The following is a 26,834-nucleotide window of genomic DNA, read 5'->3' as shown; positions in this document are numbered from 1 at the left end:
ACAAAGAGCAGAACACACAAAATCCTCCCCAGTGAAAACTTCACTCATTCCACTATCTTACCAGATTTACAATTTTTTTTAAAACACATAAACAAGTGAGGACAACTATTGAACCATAGGCATCCTCTACACATAGCAGGAGAGACGACAAACCTTCCAACCGTTTTTCTCATTGGAAAGTGGTGATATTGTCAAAGAAAAACACATGGTAGCCCTGCTGCAAAGTGTTGACACTGACCAATCAGAGTAGAACATACGTGCAGAGAAGAGTTGCTGCTATCCAATACATGTACAGCATGTCGTCTGAGAATTGTCAGTACTGCCCAAGAAAAGTATAACAGCTCTCCTCAGGAGTTTTAGTACTGTCCAATACATGTACAAAGCCCTTCTGGGAAGTGTTGGTTCTGCTTGCGAAATGCCTACTAAGAAAAGTTGGCAATGGCAGTATAATAAAAGTATGTAAGCCCTACAAACAAACAAATACCAACTCTGCTTCATCCAAATCTTTCCAACCATCAAAGAGCAAATGATCCTATCTTTCTAACGAGTGCATTTTTGCCTTATGTAAATAATGTAGAGGGCATGGATCAGAAATACACAGTATCACATCATGACCACAACTTAACTACTCCATATTAAACAGAGCCTGTGGAAGTGCTGGGCTGTGACCATCCAAAAATGGATAAACGTATAACCTATGGAGTTAAAAAATAGTTTACTACACCAGCAACATTTGATCAGCAACACATTCCACCTATGGCACAAACTTGTTTAAAGAGCCACAGTGGTGGCTGCCTCAGAACGGGGGTGATGGGCTGGAGAGGGGGGGATGTATGACAGGGATGAAAATAAATAAAAAATAAACTTACCTTATTTGCCTGCTGCCGCACGTCTCTCCTCCATCCTCACACTGCAGCACCGGAAGCACCCAGGCTCCCAGACTCTCCCTGCCAATCAAAACACTGCATGAACAGCATTGTGATTGGTCTGAGCAACCCTTTAGGCAGTACCATGGAAGGCTGGGCATGTTCTCGACCGGGCTGTGCAAAACAGCCCAGTAGAAAACATGCTAAGTGCGCATGACTGTTTGGCCAGCCCCATAGGGCCGGCAAAGCTGTCATGAGAACTTGGGGAGTGCAAACTACTCCTGCTCCCTTTGATGGCGGAGAGCCCAGCCCCACCCTGCACGTAACATGGTTTGAGTGGCACAGAAATATAAAATTATAATAACTACTTGTTATTATCATTTTCATTTTATTATGCACTGCTCAACAAGCAGTGGAGCGACGCTCCTCTGCCTTAGCGGAGGAGCCGCCACTGAAAAGCCAACTCATTGGTTAGTTCAGAAAGAGTAATGCTAATTTCACACACATACAAAAGACAACTCTTGTTCTAAACAATCACTGCTTACATCCTAGTGTACTAAATACAGCTACTGTCTCTGTCCTGTGCAGAACACTTTAGCTCTTAGAAAGGTGCAATGAATATATGAACCCTCCTTAGCACAGAAGAGGTGCACCCATTCCACATAGTCAGGTGAATTAAAAAGAGCCAGGCTAACTTACAAGTAATACAGAGCTGAGCTTCAATGTTTTCTCCAAACCCCTTACATTCTGAACACCACATAAGTTCTCTTAATATTGTCTATCTCGTATTTAAATGCATTTATGGACTGTCTAGATGCTACCTGATGCAGTGAGTTTCTATTATCCTGGATGTGACCTAAGAAGCAGGGACAAACATTTGCTCAGCATCCAGTGGCAGCTCGCAGAGGGAGTGCTGCGGACGGTGAGGTGGGCGGGGGAGGGTCTGGGTGGGGGGTGTTGGGGTTGGACATACGATGGCAAGGAGTAAAGTAAATAAATAAATACATCTATTTACCTTACGCTTGCTGCATCGATGCAGCGAGTGCAAGGTAAATAGTTTTATCTATTTATTAACTTACCTTACTACTTGCCATTGTATGTCCAACTCCACTACCCCCCCAAACTGCCCCTCCCACGCCCCGCAACACTCCCTCTGCGAGTCGCCATTGTCAACATCCCCATGGTAAAGCTCGGATCCAAAGAAGAGGGCCTATTCTCATGAAGGCTAATCCTTTTGAGGCTCTGTTAGACCTGGCATCTTTTGGCATGATTTTCCAGAACTTTTTCCACCTGACCTCTAGTTTTGACTGTGTGCTGAACTTAGTTTTTGCTGGCTTTAGGACTCTGTGCATTTCTTCACTGCTGTCCAGTGCTAAAGTCCATGTGCTCTGTGTCTAAAATATAATGGTAATTTGGTTCCTCCATGATTGGCATATTTGACTTACTGATAAGTCCCTAGTACAGTGCACTATATGTGCCCAGAGCCTGTAAATCCAATGCTACTAGTGGGTCTGCAGCACTGATTGTGCCATCCACACGAGTGGCCCTTTAAAACATGTCTCAGGCCTGCCAGTTCAAAGCCTGTGGGTGCAGTTTTAAACTGACATTTCGAACTGGCAAGTTCATCTACTAGCCCTGCCCAAACCTTCCACTTTATTACATATAAGTCACCCATAAGGTAGGCCCTAGGTAGCCCCATGGGTAGGGTGCAATGTATTTAAAATGTAGGACATGTGCTTTTGTGTTTTACATGCCCTGGTAGAGAAAAACTGCAAAATTTGTTTTTCACTACAAAAAGGCCTATCTTTCCCATATGTTAGCATTGGGAATACTTTGTAAGTGTAACTTCCAATTGGGAACAGATAGGAAGAATGAGTTTGGTGTCTCTGGACTCACCATTAAAAAAAACACATATTTTAGTGAGGGGGGGGGGGGGTAAATTGCAAGCTTGAAAATGCCACTTTTAGAAAGTTGACCTTTTCTTACTTTAACCATTCTATGCCTTTGTCTGTCCCTGGAATACACATCTGGGTTTGGTGACAGATGGGTTTGTGCATTTCCTCCAGACATTCACAAAGAAAGGGAGCTGAGGTGCACCCTCGTACCCTGATAGCCCATCATCACCCTGATTCGGCTTCCTGAGCTAGAGTGAGAGATAGGAGCTGACACTTGCACCTGAATAGGGCTATGCCTGTCTCCACACAAAGAGTTGCATACTCACCTTAGTTTGCCTGGAGCCAGGGTGAAGAAGGGCAGGGTCTTGTGCACTACAAACACTGTTCTTTGAAGTCTCCCTACTTCAAAGGTTGAAATGGCTATAAGTGCTGGAACTCTGACACCATAAACTCAGAACACTTCATGACCTGAGGACTATCTGCAAGGAAGAAATACTGTTGTGCTGTCAGGAGGGACTGCTACTTTTCTACTTGCTTTGCTGTGTTGGCCTGCTGCTTCTTGCCTGGGAGCGACTCTCTACATTCTGCATCTCTAAAGACTCTCCAAGGGCTTGTTGTGCTTGCCTCCTGTTTCTGAACTCTCTGGGATATCAAAGACTTCACCTGCATCTTGCTACCAGCACCTGAACTCCTCTTCTGTGAGTCCTGCTCTGCCAAGTGGTGCCAAAGCCAGTCCTTGGCCCTTGGAAGTGAGTGTTTGGTGCTGCAAATCAAGAAACCAATGCTTCGACCCTGCAGCGTCCTTCGGAACCGGTGAATTTCCCTATGATATTGACGCATCGAGGCTGCCTGCACTGAAGCCATAGACATCGATCTCCAACTGTGCAACGCAATGACAGCCCTGGCTTTGTCGATGCAGCACCTCCGATTTGCCGCTGCTGCATGAGTCTAGATGCACAGTCACTGACGCATTCTCAGCCCTGTGCAGCTTTAACCAATGCATCGCCTACAGCCCTGTGGTTTGAAATTGACCCTTGGGAACCGACGCACAGTTCTCTTTACATCGACACATCAACGATTTTTCCCAACTTCTGAAACAAAGCATCGCCTCCGATAGTACACAATTTCTTCTGTTTTTCGATGCATCGTCCCCGAGCTTCATCGCATTCAAGGTACTGTTAGCCGGTCTGTGTAACTCTTGTATCCGGCATGCGCACCATCGTGGTCAGACTGAACTTTTGGATTTGCCCCGGTCAAGCGCGATCAGATAACCCCAGTGTTGCTATGGATTTCTATGAACTGCATTTCATTTAATCTTTCAAAATTCATAACTTGACTAATGTATGTTGGATTTTTATCATTTTGGCCTTGCTTTACTTAGAAGAATATTGGCTATTTTTCAGTGGAGTGGAGTACTTTTGTGGTGTTTTCACTGTGCTGCTGTGTGTGTATGTGTGTGTTCACAAATACTTTACACATTGCCTCTTTAGTTTATCCTGACTGCTCTGTGACAAGCTACCAGAGGAGGAGCACAGGTAATCTTTTAGTGCATACTACACTTACCCTGGCTAGGATTGTAGTTCCTGCTTGGACAGGGTGCATTCCTCTGTCAATTTCTAATAGGCTCTTTACCAAAGAACATCAGATAAATCCCCACCCTATGCTCATTACGTTTACATCCACGGTCGGCAATTGCCAAATGACTGTGTGTTCAAAGTAAAATTAATCAACCAGCTGCTCAGTCAGTGGTACCATGGACAGCTAATAAAAGAGTGGGCTGTATCCAATAGGCAATAATTTACTAAGCTCAATCCATGCCCAACACATATTCCCACAAACTAGGGGAGACTAGCTCAACAACCTGTGGGCACATTGAGGTGAATATCGCACTCGGAACCAAGAGTGTGAAGCAGGTACCACAGTGTGATCCTGGAGACTTGAGGGTTTGGTTGGTAAGTAACATCATTACATCATCCAGTGGTGTCTATCATTATTATTATTATTATTATTATTACTGAGTTTATACAGCGCCTGGTTACACTAGCCAGTGTGTCCCCGCGCTATTCAGTGGCCTAAGAAACCCTACCCTGTACAGCTCAGAATCTAGTGCAGTTAATTTTTTGGGAACAGATATGTTTTGAGTTCCTTGCGGAAAATTTTCTCGGAGGGCTCCGTCCGGAGTCTAAGAGGAAGCGCATTCCAGCTTCGAGCCGCCAGCAGGCGGAAGGATCTGCCACCCATCCTAGCCCTAGTAATCTTGGGGATACACATTAATCCAGCACCCTCAGACCGCAGGAGTTGTGTGGGTTTGTACAATGTGAGCAGGTTCTGCAAGAACCTGGGGCCAGTTCCATGGGTGGTCCGGTGACCCATACAGAGGGTTTTAAACAAGATACGCTCCTTGATTGGCAGCCAGTGTAGCGTCTTCAAGGCCTTCATAGAAGAAGATCTTTTCGGCAGTGTCAGCACTAGGCGGGCAGCGGCGTTTTGAATACGCTGCAAACGTTGAAGGCACCTCACATTGGCTCCCAGATATAAGGCATTCCCGTAGTCCAGCCTGGAAGTCACCAGGGCATGGACCAGGGCTCTCCTAGCTGACACCGGTAGTAGGTCAAGGGTCTTCCTCAAACAACGGAGGATGCCAAAGCACGTTCCAGCTACTCGTCTAGTATGACACTCGAAAGATAGATTCGAATCCAACCAGATGCCAAGTTTCTTGACCTGTTCTTTAGGTTGGGGAAGAGGACCCAGAATCTGGGGCCACCAAGCAGATGTCCATACTGAATGAGACTTGCCCACAATTAGCACCTCCGTCTTGTCCCCATTTAACCTGAGACAGTTGTTAGACATCCAACTGGCCAAATCCTGAAGACAAGAAGCAAAGCAACTGGCCGCCTGATCAGCTGGCTGAGAAAGGGCTACAATCAGCTGAGTGTCGTCAGCTTATGTCACCACATCAACCCCATGTTTCTCCGTGACTAATGCCACTGGAGCAACATAGAGGTTGAATAAGGTGGGGCTCAGACTGGAACCCTGCGGGACTCCCTGGGTCAGGGCAATAGCCCTAGACCTATGGGGGCCTTGCTCCACGCAGAAGCTGCGCCCCTGGAGAAAGGATTCCAGCCATTGCCATGCCCTATCACCAACTCCACCCTCTCGCAGGTGCTGAAGCAGAGTGTGATGTGCCACAGTGTCAAACGCGGCACTGAGATCAAGAAGGATCAGTGCCGCTGTTTGACCTTCATCCACATGCTTCCGCAGCATCTCCGTGGAGTAGAGTAATGCTGACTCCGTAGAATGGAGAGCGCGGAAGCCTGCCTGAGTGGGGTGTAATAGATGATGGGTTTCGATATGAGCCGAAAGGCATTGGTTAACTCATTTTTCGGCCATTATCGAAATATAGGGAAGGAGTGAGATAGGCCGCAAATTACTCAATTGGGTTAAGCTAATCTGTGGTTTCTTCTTGATAATTAATTCATAAAGAATAAGCACTTAAAGAAAAGACTTACTAAAATGGTGACTTATGGACCTTACATACATACATACAAAATATAGAACTTCCTGCGGATATTGATAACTATCTTTGAAAGGTGTACAGAGAACACATCACAATCACCCAGGCTACAAATAGAGTAATGGGTGAGTAGGAGCTGTGAGCATAACGCATTCTTTTAGCAAACAACACAAAGCTGAGCTATTTCATCTACCTAAGGGGATTTAGTGGAGGCTAACTTTGCATGCTGGTGCTTTCCCTAGGTTGTGAGTCTGGAGCACACTATTTTAATTTTAAAGGTATCTTGGTGCTGCTGCTATTGACATTGCTTTGCTGGGTAAGTTTCTAGCACCCAGATATCCGGTCCCAATGCTTGTGCATCCATCTAGCTACTAAAGTTACACTGGAAGGTGAAGGAGCCAAGGGCTACCAGTGTGTCTTTGGAACCCTGCAGATATAAAACTGGTACATGTAGTGGCAGCAGCATGCTGCTGTGGAAAGTGTGTCGCTGTTGTGCTCTCTGGCTGGAAGGCTGGGGTGCTAGGTCCCAGTTACTCTGTTTTGTAGCACAGAGAGTGCTTGCTTGGTGGCTGTTAGAAAGAGTGCAAGCACACAGGAGAACATGAGTGGAGAAAATAGGCGGCCACGTGTTGCAAAGCACACGTAAGCGAATATCTGTAGAAAGTTTGAAAGTACAACATTGCAAGTAATATATTTGATAAAAACTGATCTTTTAACTGATATGTTGCCACACATAACTCTTTTTCTGGCCAACAGAACTCAGTGGCTCAGCCATCAACAGGCACTGATATTCTAAATAAAATCTGAGGAGTCGGACAAAGCTGAACCTAACAGCACTAGTATTAACCTCATGGCTGCTGGAGCGATTCCCCTGCAGTGCTGGGCCATAATAAAAACGGGTGTGGTCATGACGAGTTCAGCTCGTCATGAGCACCTGAGAGGTATATGGCATGACGAGCTGAGCTCGTCATGAGCACCTGAGAGGTATATGGCATGATGAGCTGAGCTCGTCATGAGCACCGAAGGGGTTAACAAAGGTTCATTACGTTTGATTGTATATGCAGAAGGCGGAACCTAGATGGATGGAATGAGACATCCTCTTTCCCAGGGGGATTCCCAAGTGTGTGACAGATGGAACACGGTCGAGTGACTTGTGACGCAAGGGAATATAGCCGTGGTGTCATGGGTTAGGAAGGCCCACCCTGAAGGCATACACAGAGAGAATTACATTCCCAGATGCGATGCAGAAAATCTACCCCTTGTTCTGTTATATAGGGTAGAAGGGAGCTGTTTGTTGAGGCAGGTTTGGGTCAATAAACAGGCGTAACGGTGTGTTTCCGCTGGAGGCAGACGGCGGAAAAAGGCTCAGGGAAAACAAAGTGAGGGGAGAGTGATAGATTTATTATGTTGCAGAAAGGGGGTAGCGAGGAGCAAGAAAACGGACACTCTTGCCAAGAGATTGTAGGCTGGGATTTTTGGTGGAATGGTACAGGTGAAGAAGAAGGGACAATATGCCTGGAATATGTAGGTCTCATTTTATTTAGGGGTGTTGGAACATCAGAAAAGTAGGTTCTCCAGTAGTCCCAGTACGTTATTGGTAGATCTCAATTCAGGAGGCCAGGCACCGGGGGAGCAGAGGAACCAGCATTGACCATAAGCCCAGAAGAGCTGAAGGCAGTTAACAAGGAAAGTTGGAGAGAGAGGGAGGAGGATTCAGACCGAAACAGAGTATGTTGATTTGTTTAGAAGGTAGGAGTTTTGAAATTAATTTAGGGCCAGATGTGCGACCAAAGCATTTTGCGACTTACAGTTTGCGACGAAAAATGATATGTACAACAGTGTCTGAGACACTGTTTGTGATTCCCAATAGGGTTGCAAATTGCATGCCTCATGAATATTAATGAGGCTATCTTAAATTGCGACCCCATTGGGATATGGCTAGCACTCCCAGGGATGGTGGCCTGCTGGGGTCAGCTTACCTCCATGCTTTTAAAAAAAGCAGTTTTATAATTTTAAATGCAGCCCGGGATGTATTTAGCAAATAAAAATAAAACTTTTTTGTTTCATTTTTTAAGGGCAGGCAATGGTCCCTGGAACCACTGCCTGCACTTAAAAAATAATTGCATATGCATTCCCAAAGGGGAAGGGGTCCCCTGGAGACCCCTTCTTGTTTGCGAGTGCCATAACACCCTTCTGAGATGGATGGTAAATTGTGAGAGTTTTACATTCATACATAAGTTTTGGAGTTGCTATTAGGAAGGGACGCCCTTGGAACGCCCCTTCCAAATAGCGAGTCGCTAACCCTATTGTGCGAGTCGCTAATTGAACACAGTGTAAGTTTCTACGGAACCTGATAGGATTACCCCAATCGACCCCATCAATTCCCCTCTGTTTAGATCTGGGCTGTCTTCCCATTAATGAGATGGCCAGACTTAGATTGGTGGCTTTCTGGAGACGCATATGGACCTCCCCCGATCTCACCCTTTTCGCCAAGGAATTGGCTGAAGTCAGGTCAATCGGGGGCTCTGGGAGAATCCCTTGGCTTCTAACGGTAAAAAACATTCTAGTAGATATGGGGCTCGAACAGTTGTGGATATCTCCTAGCACTAGCGCTTTTCCCTCTAAACCGGAATTCAAGGCATTGTATTGGGCATCGCTCCGCCAAATACGTGTCTCAGCCTCCAGCTCCACTAGTCTCACGGGAAGGTTTCTGACCTTCAAGTTGGACCCCTCCCGTGAGTCATACTGGGATGTCATTACTAAACCGCTAGACAAGAAACTCTACCATCAGTTTCGGGTAGGAGCTTTGCCACTAAACAGCTTCACAAATAAGTGGACTAATGGGGCTACTGAATTTTGTAGATGGTGTCCATGTTACAAGGAAACAGAGGGCCATTTTCTGTTTGCTTGCCCTAATTACAAAGCACCGCGAACTAAATGGCTAAAACCCCTGTTTCAGCGCCTCCCCTTTAGAAAGTCTGCAGAGGCAGTTTGGGCTTTAAGAACCAACACCTCTGAGGTGATTGTGGTGAGCCTAGCCAAATTCCTAGGGTGGGCTTGGATTATTAGGTCAATAAAGTAGATAATTTTTTTTGGTTGGAGCCTCCGTTGCCCTCTTTTTTAAGATCAACTGTTTTCCCCCCTTTTCAAAATAGAATAACAATGTATTATGCAACCTGTACTAGGAATGGTTTTGTTTAATTGTATTTATTAAATCTTTTGTACTTTATAATTTTCTGATGTTTTCGACCGGTTTTTCTTTGTATTCCATGTAGTTTAATAATATTTTAATAATTTTTTTAAACATGGTCCTGTTCTGTTTTGTTTTGCTTAGTCCTTTTTCTCAGTCTAGTTATTGTATTAAGTCGATGTTGATGTATTTTTCAAATTATAATCATTTCATATGTATTCTGTTAAGATTATCTGAAAATTTGGAATTTTATTAACATGTTACAATGTGTCTTTTATGATTTTTTAAATCGAAATAAAGACTATAAAACCTGAACCTGAACCTGATTAGCGACTTGCAAAATAGGTTTGGTACATGGACCAAAAGTATTTTGCGGTCGCAAACGGGCCTAAAACCCCTTTGCGACCGCAAAAATGGTCATACATCTAGCCCTTAATGTATTAGCATGATCTACATACTAAAATGTGACCTTTATCCAACATCCATAATAAAGAGGCAATTTCCACAAGCCCAAAGTGAATCCATGTTACCTGCCTACACCCAGGAGCAAATGAATCCCACTGTTATGTCACATTTTATAAAGGTACAAACTGTGGCTCAAGTCCTTGCGATGGAACTCGATAATTCAAACGTGACGAATTAATAAGTAATAGATCTGGTTTCTGACAATTCGGTTGGGCTTGCCTCTTATGCACTAATTAATGGAGTAAAGAGCCCTGCCTGTGAGTGAAATGAAACACGTCATTTTAAAAATGCAGTACTTTGCCCAGAAAGGGAACTCACTCTTAGAGGCTGCCATGAGAGCCCCTAATTAGGATTCAGATAAGATGGAACTGATGAATGAGTGTATACAAACCTTAGCGAGTTATTTAGCAACAATTGATAATAAAAAAGATAAATTGTTGATTGTTACTCATGAAAATAATTCAATCAACATGCTCACAAGTGCAAATATTTCAGAAGTTTATCTCTCAAATATGTTGCAGATTTTGGTGGGTAAGTTGAAATATTTACGGTCTGCTGCTTGAGAAGCACCAAATTGATTAAGCTCAGTGATAGCATGGGCCCTAATGCAAGCAAGACAAACATTTGCAATGCAATAGGTCTCGCATTACTGAAATTTTGAGCTATTGGCGTTGCATATAATAATGCAATGCCAATATCTCAAAAGTTCAATAATGCGAGACCTTTTGCATTGCAATTGCTTGTTTTAAAAGGTTACATGTCTTGGAGAATAGCTGCTGTGATAAGCGCGTGGTGCAAGGGAAAAGGTTAAGGATGGGGTAGGGTGGGCAGAAGAGAGGGTCGGACAGGACAGCAAGTTCTATCAACAGAGAATAGCGAGAGGGGGTAACTGGGGGATGGGAGAAGAATGAGCTGCTGAGCGCGTTTGGAAAGGCAATAAAGTGCTTTGCCATTGTGAAAGAAATTAAAATAAAAGTGCCGCCATACATAAACAATTAAAGGCACGCTTAATTTGAATGCAGCGCTGTTCACAAACAAATTAAGGTGCAAGGCCATGCTATCTGTTAAAACACAGTGCTCACCTCTTTAGAGTGAAAGCGGAAATACATCAAATAAAGCGCGTTGTGTCCCGCTGATTAATAAAAAACTGTTGCAGGAAAGTGTGTTGCAGACAGGAGAAAGCCATTTAAGAAAATAGTGCTCACAGACTGTAATTAAAATATCCAGAGTAACAACACGTGTAGCAGGGGAGGAAGGAGGTCCTAAAGAGGGACTAGTAAGACTATTGGCCAATCAAAAGCCACCCTTTTCAAAGAACAGTGATAGGAGCCAATTGAAAAGATGGGAAGGAAATGGGCAGAGCTCAAAATCCATACCTGAATACAGCATGTCCTTAGAGAGAGCTCAAGCGTGGCCAAGGCGAGACCTAAAAAATGGGGGTGCAGTGCAGTGGACCTTTAAGACCCCTGGGCCCAGTGCCACTGCTTCGGCTGCACTATTTAGACCTATACCCCCGAGTGGGGGTGGGGAGGCTAGGGTGGTTATTAAATAAAGTTTATGTAAATGTAAATGTAAGGCAGATGGGGTAACCAGTAATATATGCAGTGGTGGCTGGTACGGAAGGGTGGCGGGGGGCGAGGGAAGGTGGGAGAAATTAGAAAAAAAAAGAAAAGAAAACTTACCTGGTGGTCGAAAGAGAGAGACTGGGTGAGGAAACAAACGGGGAGGTACTGGTTTGAGCATTTTTGCCAGAGTTGCTTGAGTCTCCGCAGGCATCGAACTACGTAAAGCACCAGAGATATCACTCAGAAGTCAATGAACTGCAATAAACAGTGATGAGTTACCGTGCACGTGACACACTTGGTGGATCATCACACATTTATTTTCACACTGAGAATAGAAACTTGAGGAAATGACGACTCACACAAGGACTCTTACAAAGGTTGTAAACTTTGCTGGACTGTAAACACAGGTGAAAGAAGAGCTATTTTTGTGTGTGCAATTGTATATCGTGTGGAGATGGTCCCAAGGCATCAGAGCGCTTTACAGCAAGCAGGATACAATGGTTACAGTGGGTTACTGTTATAGCCATTAGACACAAACGTTTTACTTTGGTAGATGCGTACAGGAGTTACCACAAGAGACAGTTACCGCAGTTGGGCACAGGACATAGTTAAGGCATCTATTTAGATGGTGGGGTCATATAATGAAACTAGTTCAGATCACAGTGGGGAAAGTATGTATGTCTGGTCAAGTAGGATTAACCAAGCTGTCTGTCAAATAGGAGGAGCTTGTGGTACTTTTTGAAGGTAACTAGGCAAGAGGTAAGGCAGAGGGAGGGAGGCAGAGAGTTCTAGATTCTAGTGACACTCCCAGAGAAAGACTGGTTCATGTATTATTCTCAATTGAAGGTGGGGGCGTTCCAGGAGCAGGGATTTGGCATTTCTGGAACCCCCTGTTTGCTACAGGGATTTTCAGTTTCTCATTTAGATAGGACAGTGGAGATGAGTGCAGCGCCCTGTGGGTAATGCAAGCAGTTTTGAATTGGGCCCGTGCCTCAATGGGAAGCCATTGGAGGGTCAGCAGGGCAGGGGTAATGTGATCAAAATTATTGAGACCTAAAACGAAGCATGCTGCAGCATGTAGTGTTGCTCTCAGTTGGTCTACTTTGGGAATGCCTGAGAGAAGGGCAATTCCATAGTCTAGTCTGAAGAGAATGTGAGACTACACCACTGCTTTGAGGCCTTGTTTCTGGAATCAATTGTCTGATGCCCCACAGCTACCTACGTTGGTGTTGTGTGCTGGTTGCCATGGCTGCACCTATTTTCACAATTTGAAAATGGTTGGGTAGGTATGAGGAGAACCAGTTGAGGACTGTGCCTCCACATCCCATTTGTTGTTCTAGAGTATGAAGGAGGTCCAGAAGGTTGACAGTGTTTAATGCAGCAGATAAGTTCAGGAGGACCATGAGGCAGGAGTTACCGGAGTCAAGAATTCTAAGGGAGTCGTCGACTATTTGGAGGATCGCAGTTTCTGTACTGTGACACTGCCAGAAACCTGCTTTGAGAGCGTGTAGGAGGTTGTTTGTTTGAATGTGTAAAGGGAAATGGGATGCTAAGCAACTTACTATGACCTTGCCTAAAAATGGGAGTTTAGAGATTGGGTGATAGATGTTCAAGTTCTCTGGATCGAGAGGTTGTTTTTTCAGGAGAGGAGAGATCTGACCCACTTTAAATGGTTCTGGAAAAATGCCCTGTCTGAGAGAGGAGTTGACCATGGCGGTCCATATGGGGAGTAGGTGTGAGGCAAGAGACTTGTTGATAGAACCTGAAATGACATCCACAAGGTGGTTTGAGGGTTTTACTTTGGAGATTGTTTGTTGTAGGTCCTGTTCGGAAATTGCAGAGGAAGATGACCTTGTATGGTAGAATCTTTTCCAGGGAGTTGTTGGTGGGTAGCGAGATATGGATGTCTATAACATTTTTATCAAAGTAATCCACAAAGTAGTTGCAGCAGGCATGGCTGACTTAGAAGCTTACTTCTGTGTCAAGGTTGAATGTTTCCCTGAACCATATTTGTTCATTCTTGGTTGTCCATATGTTTGGTATAAGAGCCAGACAGGTAGAACAGGATCTACATGTGGTCAGACCAGTCGACTGGGATGGGGTCATGTATCTTTAGGTTGGGGGAGTTGGAGATTATTGGGTTCAGAATGGCGCCTTTGTGGTGTAGGGGGTTATGGCTGTATTGTTGGAGATCATTGTAATTGAGAAAGGAGGTAAATGTGTCCTCATAACTGTTGCCCACGGCTCCTCGGGGTATGTTAAAGTCACCAGGGAAGATATTATTGTCTGTGCTGATGAGTTGAGAGGTGAAGAAATCCATTTGTTTCTCAATAAAGGTATTGTTTTGACGTGGTGGATGGTAAATGATATTCAATCTGAGATTGGATGTAGTGGATGTTGACAGTTCCACCAACATGCATTCTAAAGACTGAAAATGGGTCGTTGGGAGGGTCCTGCATCTCAGGGATTTTCTGTGAGTGGGTCCAAGATCTCCACCGTGTCTATCTTCCCAGTCACAATGCAAAATGGAGTCGCTGGGAGGTAGAAGAAGGTGTAAAGTGTGGTTGGATGAGACACTAACCCACATTTCAGTGAGGATCAGGATGTGTATATAATGCATCAGGATCGAGCCTGATATCTCTAGATGTGTTTGACTTCAGACCAACAATTGTGTAGCATGCAGTTCAGGGAGAAGCCATTGTCTTTCTGATTTGTCTGTTCCAGGAGGGTAGTAGGAACTTGTGTCAAGGTAAGAGAGGATTATCATGCACTGGGATGGCGAGTGTGAGTTTGAATGCAGTCAGAGATGGTGGTGGAAATCGGACAGCAGGAGGAGGTGGCATCAGAATTTGAAGCTGCCTAACTCTCTAGGAGAGAGAGTAGGTCTGAGTTGTCTTGAGGGGATTGTGTCAGTTTGGGTCTGGGTAGGCAGCTATATCTTGTTAAATGTTAAATGTAATGTTAAAAGATTTCTAAAGCGCATGGCTGCCTGCAAGCATCCCAGCGCTGACAGAAAATCAGGCGAGAGCAGGAGGGGGAAGTTACGGGAACAGCCAAGTCTTTAGAAGCTTCCGGAAAGGTAAGAGATTTGGTTGGGCACGGAGGTCAGGAGGGAGTGCGTTCCACAGTTTGGAAGCGTTGAAAGTAAAGCGCCGGCCTCCGGAACGCGCTTTCTTGATCCTGGGTGGCAAGGTTAGGTGGGCATTGGAGGATCGAAGGGTTCTAGAGGTAGTGTAGGGAACAATGAGGTCCTTAAGGATAGGGGGAGCTTTTCCGTGGAGGATTTTGTGGGTTAGGCAGAGAGCCTTGAACTGCACTCTTTGTAGAACGGGCAACCAGTGCAGTGCTCTGATGGCTGGTTTGGCCGTGCAACGGTTCTTGATGTCAGTAAGAATCTGGGCGGCAGCGTTTTGCACAACTTGGAGCTTTGTTGTCACTTTCTTCGGGGCGCCAAGATGCAGGGCATTTCCGTAGTCCAGTCTGGACAGAATGAGGCCCTGTATGAGGAGCTTTCTTGACTGAAAAGGGAGCAGAGGGAGAATCTTACGGGCAGTGCGTAAGAGACCATAGCAGACTCCTGCCGTTTTCCTTGCTTGGGTATTCAAGGTGAGGTTTTGATCAAGCCAGATCCCCAAGCTTTTGATGTCTGCTTTGGGGGTTGGAGGCGGGCCCATACACGGGGGCCACAGGGACTCCGGACGGAAGTGAGACCGGTTGCCCATCACCAGTATCTCCGTTTTATCGCTGTTAAGTTTCAAATGGGACCTATCCATCCAGCTGACTATATCCCCCAGGCAGGAGTACAAATCGGTGGTGGGATTTTCCTGCTGACTGAGGGAGACAACCAGCTGGGTGTCATCCGCGTATGTCAGAAGTTTAATTCCGTGGGGGGTGACAATTTTTTCAAGAGGAGACATGTATACGTTGAAGAGCGTCGGGCTCAATGATGAGCCCTGCGGCACTCCGCAACGTATAGGGGTCTCCCTGGAGATGTAGTCACCCTCCGCCACTTGGAAGGAGCGACTGTGAAGAAAAGACTTTAACCAAGACAGGGCGAACCCTGAGATACCAAGGTCTCTGAGCCGCTGAGCCAAGATATGGTGGTTGACGGTGTCGAAGGCCGCACTAAGATCCAGGAGGATCACTGCCACTGATCCTCCTGCATCAATGATCTTCCTAGCCTCTTCGACAACCGCCACCATCGCTGTTTCCGTACCCTGGCCGGGGCGGAAACCTGTCTGTGAAGGTTTGAGCAGTTCATTGGTTTCCAGGTATGCTGAAAGAATGCGGGGGAGTGTCCATAAGGGTTGATGAGGGGTACAGCGATGATAGCACAGAGAGTTACTTAGATGGAATTGAGCAGATGGGAATCACTCCTGGTATCATTTCTGAAGCCGAATCGTAACCCAACACTACTAACCTCCTAAAGACCTATAACGCTACTGACAGCTGACTGCAAAATCCTGGGGAAAATAATAGCAGACCGGTATGCCCAAATTCTACCTACACTAATTCATTCAGACCAATGTGGTTTTGTTCCAGGTAGAAATACGTCACAGAACATATGCAGGTTATTCCATGTTCAGGACAGAGTATGAGCCACATATCCAAGGGCCGCCAGGCTGATCCGGGATCTGGAGAAGACCTTTGATACTCTCACATAGTTGTACCTTTTCTCAGTGCTCCATCGGGTGGGGATAGACCCAACCTTATTAGCATAAACACAGTTGCTATATATGAAACTCACGTCCAGAGTATGCTTAGGACGATATATCTTGGACCCCTTCTGGCTGGAGAGGGGCTTAAGACAGGGATGTCCTCTCTCCACCCAGCTGTTCGCCATGGCAGTGGAGCCACTGGTGATTCATCTCTGCCAAGAGAGAGACCTGGGGGTATCCCCATAGTGGGCACTACCCATAGTGTGAGACCTGGGGGTATCCCCATAGTGGGCACTACCCATAGTGTATCGTTGTATGCAGACGACCTACTATTATACGTGCGAGATATCATGACAGACCTAGCCCCAATTTGGACTATTCTTACAGAATGTACAGACACGTCCAGAGGATCTGCATGGGTGGCTGGGATCTTACCTGTTACGCACACAGCCACTGGTACTTAGGAGTCAAATTGTACCACTCCACTACCGATTTATACGAGGGCAACCATCGTTAGGCATTGGCAGGGATAAGAGCGGCAGTGGGATTGGGATTCTGGAAGACTCTCACCCTGACACTAATCAGAAGAGTGTCTTTGGCTAAAATAATATTAGTACCCCGACTACTATATCACTCCACTAACATCCCGGTCATCCCCCAACCCTTTTTCCGGGAACTGGACTCATACTCATCCATTATCCCTTATCTGGGATAATGGCTGACACAGGGTTGCCTTGGCTAAACTGCAACTTCCGACAGACCGTTGGGGCTTGGGGCCTGCATCCTTCAAAGCGTACTTCCTAGCCACACAACTGCAGTGGCTGTCTCACTGGACAGCAGAACGTCACCTGGGGGAAACTACTTCAGAGGCTAGACCAATTCCACCACCGCACTACGCCGATTGCTTCTACCTGGCACCTGACCCATGTCGACATACCCATTGCAAGTAACTGTGGCCCAAACCTGCTTGCAAAGGACACACCACATATCCCTAGGAGTACCACTCTACACCCCGTTGCTGCCACTAGTCGCATTACCCAGAAACGAGGGATTCTACACAACACGAATGTTGCAAACATGGACAGACCACTCACTTCTCAAGATGGACTCCCTATTCAAGGATGGACAGATACGTCTATTCGATCAACTGGTGGAGGACAGCAGTCTCCCCTCCGGACAATTCCTTCTCCATAGGTAAATGATCTCAAGTTGCCGTTTGCTCTAGGACTTGTCTGAATGGAAACCCGCAACATATATGGTGCTACACACCATTCTCCATATGGGCGCTGGTCGTCACCTGCTTACTTGGTTTAACAAATCCATATGAGAACTCACAGCCAAACTGCTAGATCATTACGACATGTTTGGGAAGAGGAGCTAGACGACCACTACACGATAAAGAGTGGGAACTCGCATATGAATATCCGAAGAAAGTATCCCAAAATGCACATTTAAAAAATATACAATTCTATATCCTACCATTCGCATACCTAACAATGGCACGCCTCCACCGATTCTAGCCAGACACGTAGTTTTAATACCCTGATATCAGGCTTCCGACGCAGCGTTCCAACTGTATGTTTTGGAGCTGCCCCATCATACAACCTTACTGGAACTCAATACATGAGACATTACAGGAAGTCACAGGACTAACAGATATGAACACACGGGAGGCCAGTGCACTAGGGGTGTGTCGGCGTTGAAAACACCACAAAGTTCAAACACACTTTACATCACAGGCTATATTGCTGGCAAAAAGAGGGATAGCTATGCATTGGAGAACCCTGACAGTACCTTCACTGGCACCTGGATAGGAGCAGTTACCAAATGGGAAGTAGCAGAAGAGGATGCGATCAGAAAGGAAGAGGTGAGGGGGTTATGCAAGCGCCACATATCTACAGAATGGGCCCACTTCTGCACCAATTCAGGCAACAGATAACACATAACAAACCACCTTCGGTACCCTCGGTTGCCTACCAGACCTCGTACAGATCCTCTGTCATCTTTAGACCCCCAAAACCCCACACAAATACCGGAAACTACAGCCATTCTCGCAGGTACTGCCGCATCTTCCAACACACCCAATCCCATAACACTAACAGCATAACAGCCTATACATGAAATGCACCCGCCTGGGCACATCCCAACTCCCCCTACCCGACTCCAGTTCGATCCTCAGTTACTAGCTAATAAATCGCACCGGTAGTTCTACATGCTGGATAATTCACAGGAAGGATGTAAATCCAGGAGATATGTTAGAGTGCACAGTCATATCACCAGATACACCCACACGTCCATAATCCACACTTGACATGTACGGTCTTTCTCTTCTTGTTGTAAACATATCTATTTTGAAAAGGAATTTATAAAAATACATGTGAACGTAGAAAATGTTGTGTGACTCACGTAACTGAAAAATAGTAATGAAAAATATTTTTTTTTTAAAAGATGGAATAGAGCCGAAGTGAGTATGTTCATCCTTCGAGAGAGTTGTGAGAACCAAGAAAGGAGCTTTAAACGGATGCCAGTTATGTTCTGCAATTGTGAGAAGATGGGGGTGGACTCTCAGGGGGTGGACTCTGAGGGTTTGAGGTGCAGGTGGGGGGCACTGGTTGTTAGTATCTGGTGTTGGTAGATGTTAGGATAGGGAGTGTCAGAGGTAAGGTGGGAGGCGTATGGGCTGACTGTATGGCTGAGAAGAGGGAGACGCCAGCAACCAGAGGGGAAGATACTGGTTTGTGGTGGTTGGAGAGAAACTATGTGGAAATGGCATGCTGGAGGGATGTTCAAGGTCTAGTGTTAGCAGTGAGCTATGGGTAGTGGGAGGCATATCGGACTGTAGGAAAGCCTGTGGTGAGACGTGTTGACTGAGTGGACCAAAAGGGGAGGAAAAAAAGTGAGGGGTGTTATGAATTGACGGAGAGGGGGAGCATGGAGGATCGCCAGAGGGCTTGAGGGAGAGATAACTGAAGTTGATAGTGGCCAGGATTGTGTCATGTCTTGAAACATAATTTTCCCCATTGTTGTAGGTGGATATAGAAAGGTTGCCTTAGAGGCCAAAGGGGGGAAGAGCATTTGAGTGTACGTCCAATGGGGATATTGGAAGAGAGGTGAGGATGGGAGAAAATTCCGGGAAGTCTCTCAAGGTCCTGTGTTACAGGTTTTTCATTGCATGTTTGGACACATTTGGGGAGTATTTGATCCTGAAAGCATTGGTGCCAGATCTGTAAAGGAGTGATGGGGGCATACTGGGGGCAACATGTGTAGTTGTGATGTTGGTGGCTGATACCGGTTGGGAAGTAGTAAGTATGATCTAAGCAACCATTGCTCGGGTAAAGACGATCTCACTTAGTCATCCACAGCCTTGTGAAATGTCCTTTGTTCTTACGGTTAGAAGGAGACCTCATTTAACAATCTTCGGTGGAGTGATAGGTGGAGCTGGGATTAGAATCTCGATGTCATTGATATGATGAACTGGTGGAATTGGACAATTATCAAAAGTTCTGCGCCAGTACAGTAGCAAAGTTGCAGTAACCTGAGCGGAGCATTGCAGGCTTTTGTACAGTGAGGTAGTAGAAATGTACATAGATAAGAATAGCGGTGTTTGCATCTCGTTTGAAGAAAAACGCTATATTGCTGTCTTGTTTCACTCGAAATGGCTCAAGCAGCAGTCATGTAGGAAACAGGCATGCCAGTGTTTTAAATTGAGTGTGTTGGTTCAGTACTCATATGGACTACTACTAGCATTTGACCACTTGGGCTATGAATTGTAAATGAACTTTGAGATATTTGCTTCCTTGATTAATGTACTCAGAGTATATACAAAAAATTAGTCTTTGGATATACAACTTGGATCAAATGCATTGAGATTTACAAGCTGATTCAGCATGGGTTTGTGGTTTAATTGTAAAAAGAATGTGTAAATAAATGATCAAATAGTCAAAAGCCTCTTACTAGATAATTTAAAGTATTCAATAATTGAACATAGCACACAGTGAAACTATCACAAGCAGTCCCCGACGGGACAAAACACATTGCATGTATTTCATTATTAGTGATTCCTGTACTGGTTCACAATCATTCCTCTTTCCAAAAAGAGAGCTCGGTCTAAAGATTTGATAACTTCCTTTCAAATATTTGAAGCAGGGATATGCCATCTCACGAATGTGGATCATAGTGCCAAAATGTTTAGGCCTTACAGGAACTCCACTATTGATGCAGGTGCCCTCAGCAGCTCACTACTGCTAAGCCTGCTTGGTCTAATGCCTGGTGGCATTGTGACGACTAGCCTCTTTAAGGAAAATCTTAAGCAGTAGGGAGGTATCTGAAACATGAATTGCAGAGATGACGCAAAATGACTTAGAAATTCAGACTCAAATCTTACACATGTGGCACTCAGATTGCTTGTGGTTTTTTTACTCTCACGTTCTTTTAAACAAATGTTTAATGTTTTTTTTCTTTAAAAAATTGCAGACATGATATGCAGGAACATCTACCATTCAGTTACATCTTGTGTACACTTTCCAAAGACCAACGCATAACTTTGCCGAAATCCTATATTACCATACAATGTTATCATTTAAACAACCCCTTAAAACTGGAGGAATGAGTGCTTGTAACAGTCAGTGGGTGTTGTATAAAGATACCCAGGGTGGAGATACGATTGATGTAATTATACTTACTTACATGCTCATATTTCAAGTCTGGGATGAGTCGCTCCAACTCAAAGAAAGCCCACAGCAGTCTTGCTGGGACAGTCTAAACCTCCAGGCCTTTAATTTTACCAAGGCTTACATTTAAAAAAAATACTGTGTCATACAGATAATTTTTGAAAAACACAAACAGCATCATGAGCAACAAGGAAAAAAGTAAGATCATGTTCTGGAGTCCCCAAAATGTGAAACTGAGTACCACACAATTTTACCTGGAGTGATGACCAAACGAAAGACCTTCACCTACCTGGGTGTAACCATAGCTTCATCGGGCTCCTGGAAACTTCACATAGAAAAGTAATCTCGAAAAGACACATGTGATCGATAAGGTAAGTACCTGCTTCACTCACTGCTTTGAAGATGGGATACTATTTTAAATCTCAAACTTAAGAAAAATAAAAAAAATACTTGATTTCCATATAAAGAGCAGAAGTATGGTCAGCAATGGAGAACAATTCTAAACACATCAGAGATAGGAACAAAGAAGAGGAAACTATCGAAATCCCTGATTCAGATCCCATAATCCTCTCCATTGGCAGCTCTTCAAGCAGACTATACACTTATACTGAATGAGCTACAGTGCTGGAAAAAACGTATGAGCTATGCTACCAAGCATTCCTCATCCCATTTGATTGACAAATGCTGAAAAGTAATCAAAAAGAGTGAACAGCGCAAGAAGCAAGGAAACTGAATCTCCCATATATGTTGTGCATTGCCCGATGCTTCCCTCAAAGGTCAGTGTCTCACAATGCCTTACTGAAAAACATACTTAAAATGTATCCAAAAGGAATGGCAAGAAAAGGCAGATGGAAAAACAACATACCAGGGATGGAATCAATTAAACCTGTCTACAACTGCAGCCATACCTGACTGATCTGCAAGACAGGGAGGAGTGCAGACGTTTTGAGCTAGGAAGACTGACCCTTTTGGAATCCCAAGAGGAGCAAAGCTACAGATGGCACAGGAATTCACACCCAAACTCACTCTACAAGGTGAACTCAGTGAAAAACATTGCTCATGTCCTCTTTGAAAGCGAAAGCAGGAACACCTACCTAGAGAACTTGATAAGGTAAAGGCACATGGAAGACCAAAAGAAACCCTGCCATGACTCCTGGGAGACTATCATATGGAAATTCCACAGAAAGTTGCAACATTTCTTAATGTATCAAGGAAGATTAGAACATCCTAAATCGCTCTGTTAGCCACAGATGTGATTAAGAATCCAGGGGGCACACTTTTTAAACAAGGGGCCATGCAAGATCACAGGCACAAGCAAGACAAGAAATCTGGGGAAAGAAATCCAGACCATGATAAACTCCACCCCACCCCAACCCCAAGGATGGAAACTCTCATGCCTATTCTTCCATCACCTGTCATTAGCCATCAGTCCAGGGAAGCCAGCACAGGCAGAAGGGCAAGAGTTGATAGTTATGAACTATAATGTGCACTGCTTGGGGCTCTCTATCGCCTCAGTGTCACATACACACAGTACCACAGGCATCTATAGTCTACACTGTTCCTTTGGATCATTCTAAAAGAAAACTCAAACTATTAAATGCCAGAATAACTAAATCTAAATTCATCACTCCATGAACACATTTACATTTACATTTACATGGGTTTAATAACCACTTCAATCAGGTGTAATTGCCTCCACTCCTCCCTTAAGCTTCGGTGTCCAGATGCACTCTATCCCCTTTGCCTCAAACGCTCTCCCCTGGCCATTACCTTACCAGCTGCAAGCTATATTGAATGTTTTTAACATGTCTATGCAAAGGTCGGAATGACTAAACACAAATAAAAGTAAAAACATAAGAGCTTGCAACTCCAACACACAGGGTCCAACAACGGTGTTAAAACACAAACGGCCCCATCATGCCAAAAGGTGGAGAAATCCCTTAGTCATGTGAAGGATTGAACTCACACACTGTAACCTTGGTTGATGTAGGTCATCTTTCACAAAACAATGGTCCTTTCAAAGTTAGTTTCGTACAAATAGGATATTGGATGATTAATTAAGTTCTACGAACAGTAATAATTGTTTTTTTTTTTCCAAAACCCTTTTTACAACAGTGAACAATAGGTAAAAAGGTACCAGTATGAAATTAATGTTAGAATTTTTACTACATACACATTTTGCATAAGTGATTTAATTAAGAATACTTTTTAAATTTGTCCTTACTTTGCTTGGAATAGGTTTGTTGTTCCTAACTCCAGAAGAAGTTGCTGCCCTTATTGGTTCAGGTTTACAAAAGGGTTTCCATTGGAAATCTTCACTGTATAGAGTGCATCCGATTGGGTCACCAAGTTTATATGGAAATCTATAGCCTTTGGTTGACCTAGGACTACAAAACCACAAAATGGGGAATCAACAATGGTGGGAGCGGCTTGAAATACCAATCAAACTAAAACATGTTTCAACGCTGCAGATGAAAAGTTTACTTACCTATAATGGTAACAATCATTTTCCAAAAAGGCATTTGTAATACTTTGGCTGTGTTATTGAGAAACATTTTAGCAGTTTAAATGGGTACCTTGGTATCAAACAAAGGAATCTCTATGGGAATGGCTCACATGGCTTAATCTAGACCCTAAACAAATTTATAAAACAATTGTCTATGTTTCCCCGCAGCCATGGGTTAGAAGGGTATGAGGTAAGGAATCAGAACCAGTGAGCATTCAAAATAGCCATTATTTGCATTTGGACACCGCTTGAGAGACCCAAAGGGCTTTATGGTTGGTCAAGCTACTTAATATGTATCCTTTATATCGTACTGTGAGCACCTGATAAGGTTGTGGAGTGCCCTGATTAGCATAAGGGTTCTTGTGCTCTATACAAGTGTTTCCTTGAAATAGTATTGATTCTAGTTTGGTCTATATGGGGGTCAACTGGAAGCAGTACATTTGACTTGAAAGCATGGAGGAGCATGGTGCATCAAAGCTTCATGCAGCCACACATGCAGTTACCTACATTTACGCCATAAGAAGAAATTTTCAATGATGGGCCTTGGAATGGTCCTCAACGTGGACACTATATTGACAGCACCTGGTGCTGAAACAAGACCTCTCCACTAGTATGGAGTCCACCCAGCACTGATGTAAATCCAAACCCACTGGGGGAGAAACAGGGAAAACATACTTTCTATATAAATATATATTTATGTGCATTTCACATAAAAAGCATCTGCATTTAGTGTGGTACAGCTGTCAGGGGAATGAGCACCCGCATAGTTACATAGTTCAGGACTGGTTTGAAGAGGACTCCATGAAGGTGTAATATCCACTTACAACTACATTTACCTATGCACAATATAACTTCAGTATGATGTAATTCTGTGCATGAGTAAATCAGGAGAAGGGAGTTGTTTGGGAACAGCAACAAACTTAAGTTTGTGAGTAATCACAAACTTCTCTATGACCCACTATTACCATGGCAACAGTCAAAAGATTGACTAATTTCGAAGCCAGGCATAAATACATTTCCAACTGGTCCGCTGGGAGAGAACACCTGCAAAATTGTTGGAGTTGTACAGGAGGGGCATTGCCCAGGGGAATTTCTTTCCTGTGGGGAAAAACATGATATATAGATTGAAAAAGGCTTCCTGAAAGCCGAAACGCGTATCTCTTATCTCAGGGGTTGAGGGTGGACCTGAGAAATAAATATCTGCCACATCTTGATTACCTCGTGTCCGTGCCTTCGTCCATGGAGTTTTCTGTGGGAGCTGGATTGTTTGTGCTAATACATTTTCACATGTGTAACTGCACACTCTGTACATAGCTCCATCCTTGTTGCCCAGAAGAGAATTTGCCACACTGGCTTTATTTTACAAATACTTTGAAACTAAAGGCCTTATTTCAAGATTGGTGCTAGTGTTAATTATCGAGCATAGCCTTAAGAGAGAAAATTACATGTTGATCACTAATTGTAGTGACATGCTCAATTTTAGCTCTCAGTTTTATATCTACCTGCAGCTTAGTAATAAAATGCAGTGCAAAAAACAGTACAGTTAGTGAAAATGTTAGCCAAAATAATTTACACCAGGCGCCGTATTATACATTGAGCCCCTGGAGCACAAAAGACATGTGTGCCTGCTTTGTGCGCCCCCGGGACACAATGGTATTGTTTTTGGTATTATAATAGAGAAGGGGACGCAAATGCTATGTGTCCTGATGACACAAGACTTGAAAAATCATAATACACAACACATTTACTTATTAAAGACATGAAAAGCTGAAAATGCAATTTGCACACGTTAGACAATGACACATGAAACTGAGACAAGTATAGTAGAAGCACCATAAAGCATGCTTTAAAACACAAGATGAAGAAAACATACATACAAAGCAATACTAATGCATATAAATGAGTTGCACTATTTCTTATGAACATGTTGTTTATTAACGTTTACTGATGAAATTGTGCTCTTAATAAAGTGGCTATATCTAGATTAGCTAATTTGGAAAGACTGCTATCAGAAGAAACAGGTGGAGTTATAGTCAAAGAAGGTATCATAGTAAGAGAGGCGTTAGTTGCAATAGACCCATGGTGGGAAGATGCTTCAGCATTAGTTTTAGTTTGCCTTTCAGGAATATGTGCATCAGCTAAAACATTTAAGTTATTTACCAAAGGACTATTAGTGGCACTACTAGCCAAAGGAGATCTTGGTATGAACAATGCCTTATCAAAAATCTGCATCGGCCTATGAGAGTTAAAGTCCACATAGGTAAAGTACATGTATAAATGTGGTACTTTTGTGAAAAGTTTAAGTTGTGAACGGACCCGTCGTGGCCTAAGATCTCAAGATATTTACCAATGGTTTGTCTCAGTGTAGAAGACACTGAGCAAGTTGTCTGCTGTGTTGTAGTGTTGGTCATGAGACTTCGTCAACAACACCATGGTATGGGTTCTCTTTGTGTGTTAGTGGTAAACGGTTGGTATGGTTGATCTCAGGTGCACAGGGAATAACTTAATCAATTAAAGGGGAAATCCCAGTGGTCGAGATTTCATTTGAAGCGAAAGAGTATAGAAAAGTTTAGTTACCTTGTGAGGGTAAATATCCTTTAGTGGAGCAGACAGTTTTATTTGTTGCTTGCACTGTATTGTTATTTTGCCTAGAGAAAAACCTGCAGGAGAAGATTGTGAAGGAGGGTGAGCAGCTGCGAGGAGCAAGATTGACGGCACAGTGTGTTGCGCAGCGATTGGTCAGTTGGGTTAAAGCCGCACTGGGATAGGTTTACTACATCATAAGAGTTGCACTGTCATTGGTTGAGGTTGCCGAACAGGTAAATTGTTGGGGGGAGACAGCGTGTACAGCACAGTAATCACATCGCAGTTCCTTTACAACGTGATTGTTACAACAACTTAGTTGTAAGAACGCGATGCCTTTACAACGAAAGTCATTAGATCGACTTGCTGTAGGGGGGGCTCTAACATAAGGAAGAGTAAAATTGATTATTCCAACACCTTCCCTACTGTTGCGCAGGCTGGAGTTGGAATAGTAAATTATGCTATTCCTAAGTCCAACGTGTCCCCTACAAAAAGTCGATCTAATGACTTGTGATGTAAAGGTATCGCAGTCTAACAACGCAAATGCATTTTAAAGGAAGGCAATGTGATAGCATGCGTAGTAACATGCTATATTCATTCTGGGAGAATAACATTTCCTGGAAGTTACAGAATCATTTGTGAATACAGATTTGAATAAAAATTACATTTTTCAGTTCACTGAAGAAATGAGTAAACTTAAAAAAAAACAGAGAGGCAACAAATACAGTTGATTATGGAAAAGCTGTTAGCAAACATCCTAGGTCCTCGTCAATGTGGTAGGATATTCTTTATTCTAATTTCTTCAACCACACTTTAAACATACAGCCAACGTTGTTTCGCCTTGCAAAGGCTTCATCAGGGCAAAATTGTAAGTCAACTAGTTCTCCACAGAATTGGTGCACAGACAGAATATCGAGTTTAA

General features: G+C 44.0%; 1 protein-coding gene across 1 annotated transcript in view; it reads right to left on the bottom strand.

Annotated features, from left to right (window-relative positions):
• The window catches only part of TEX26 (testis expressed 26), a 118,393-nt gene that overhangs the window by 42,294 nt on the left and 49,265 nt on the right, over positions 1-26,834 (bottom strand). Inside the window, exon 4 of the mRNA XM_078655999.1 lies at positions 23,048-23,210. Coding sequence (XP_078512125.1) covers positions 23,048-23,210 — 163 coding nt within the window. The remainder of the gene's footprint in view (positions 1-23,047; positions 23,211-26,834) is intronic.

The sequence above is a fragment of the Lissotriton helveticus genome, chromosome 8, assembly GCF_964261635.1.
Source record: "Lissotriton helveticus chromosome 8, aLisHel1.1, whole genome shotgun sequence".
Lineage (NCBI taxonomy): Eukaryota > Metazoa > Chordata > Amphibia > Caudata > Salamandridae > Lissotriton > Lissotriton helveticus.
The sequence above is the reverse complement of the archived record's forward strand: the minus strand, read 5'-3'. Positions and strand labels throughout refer to the sequence as shown.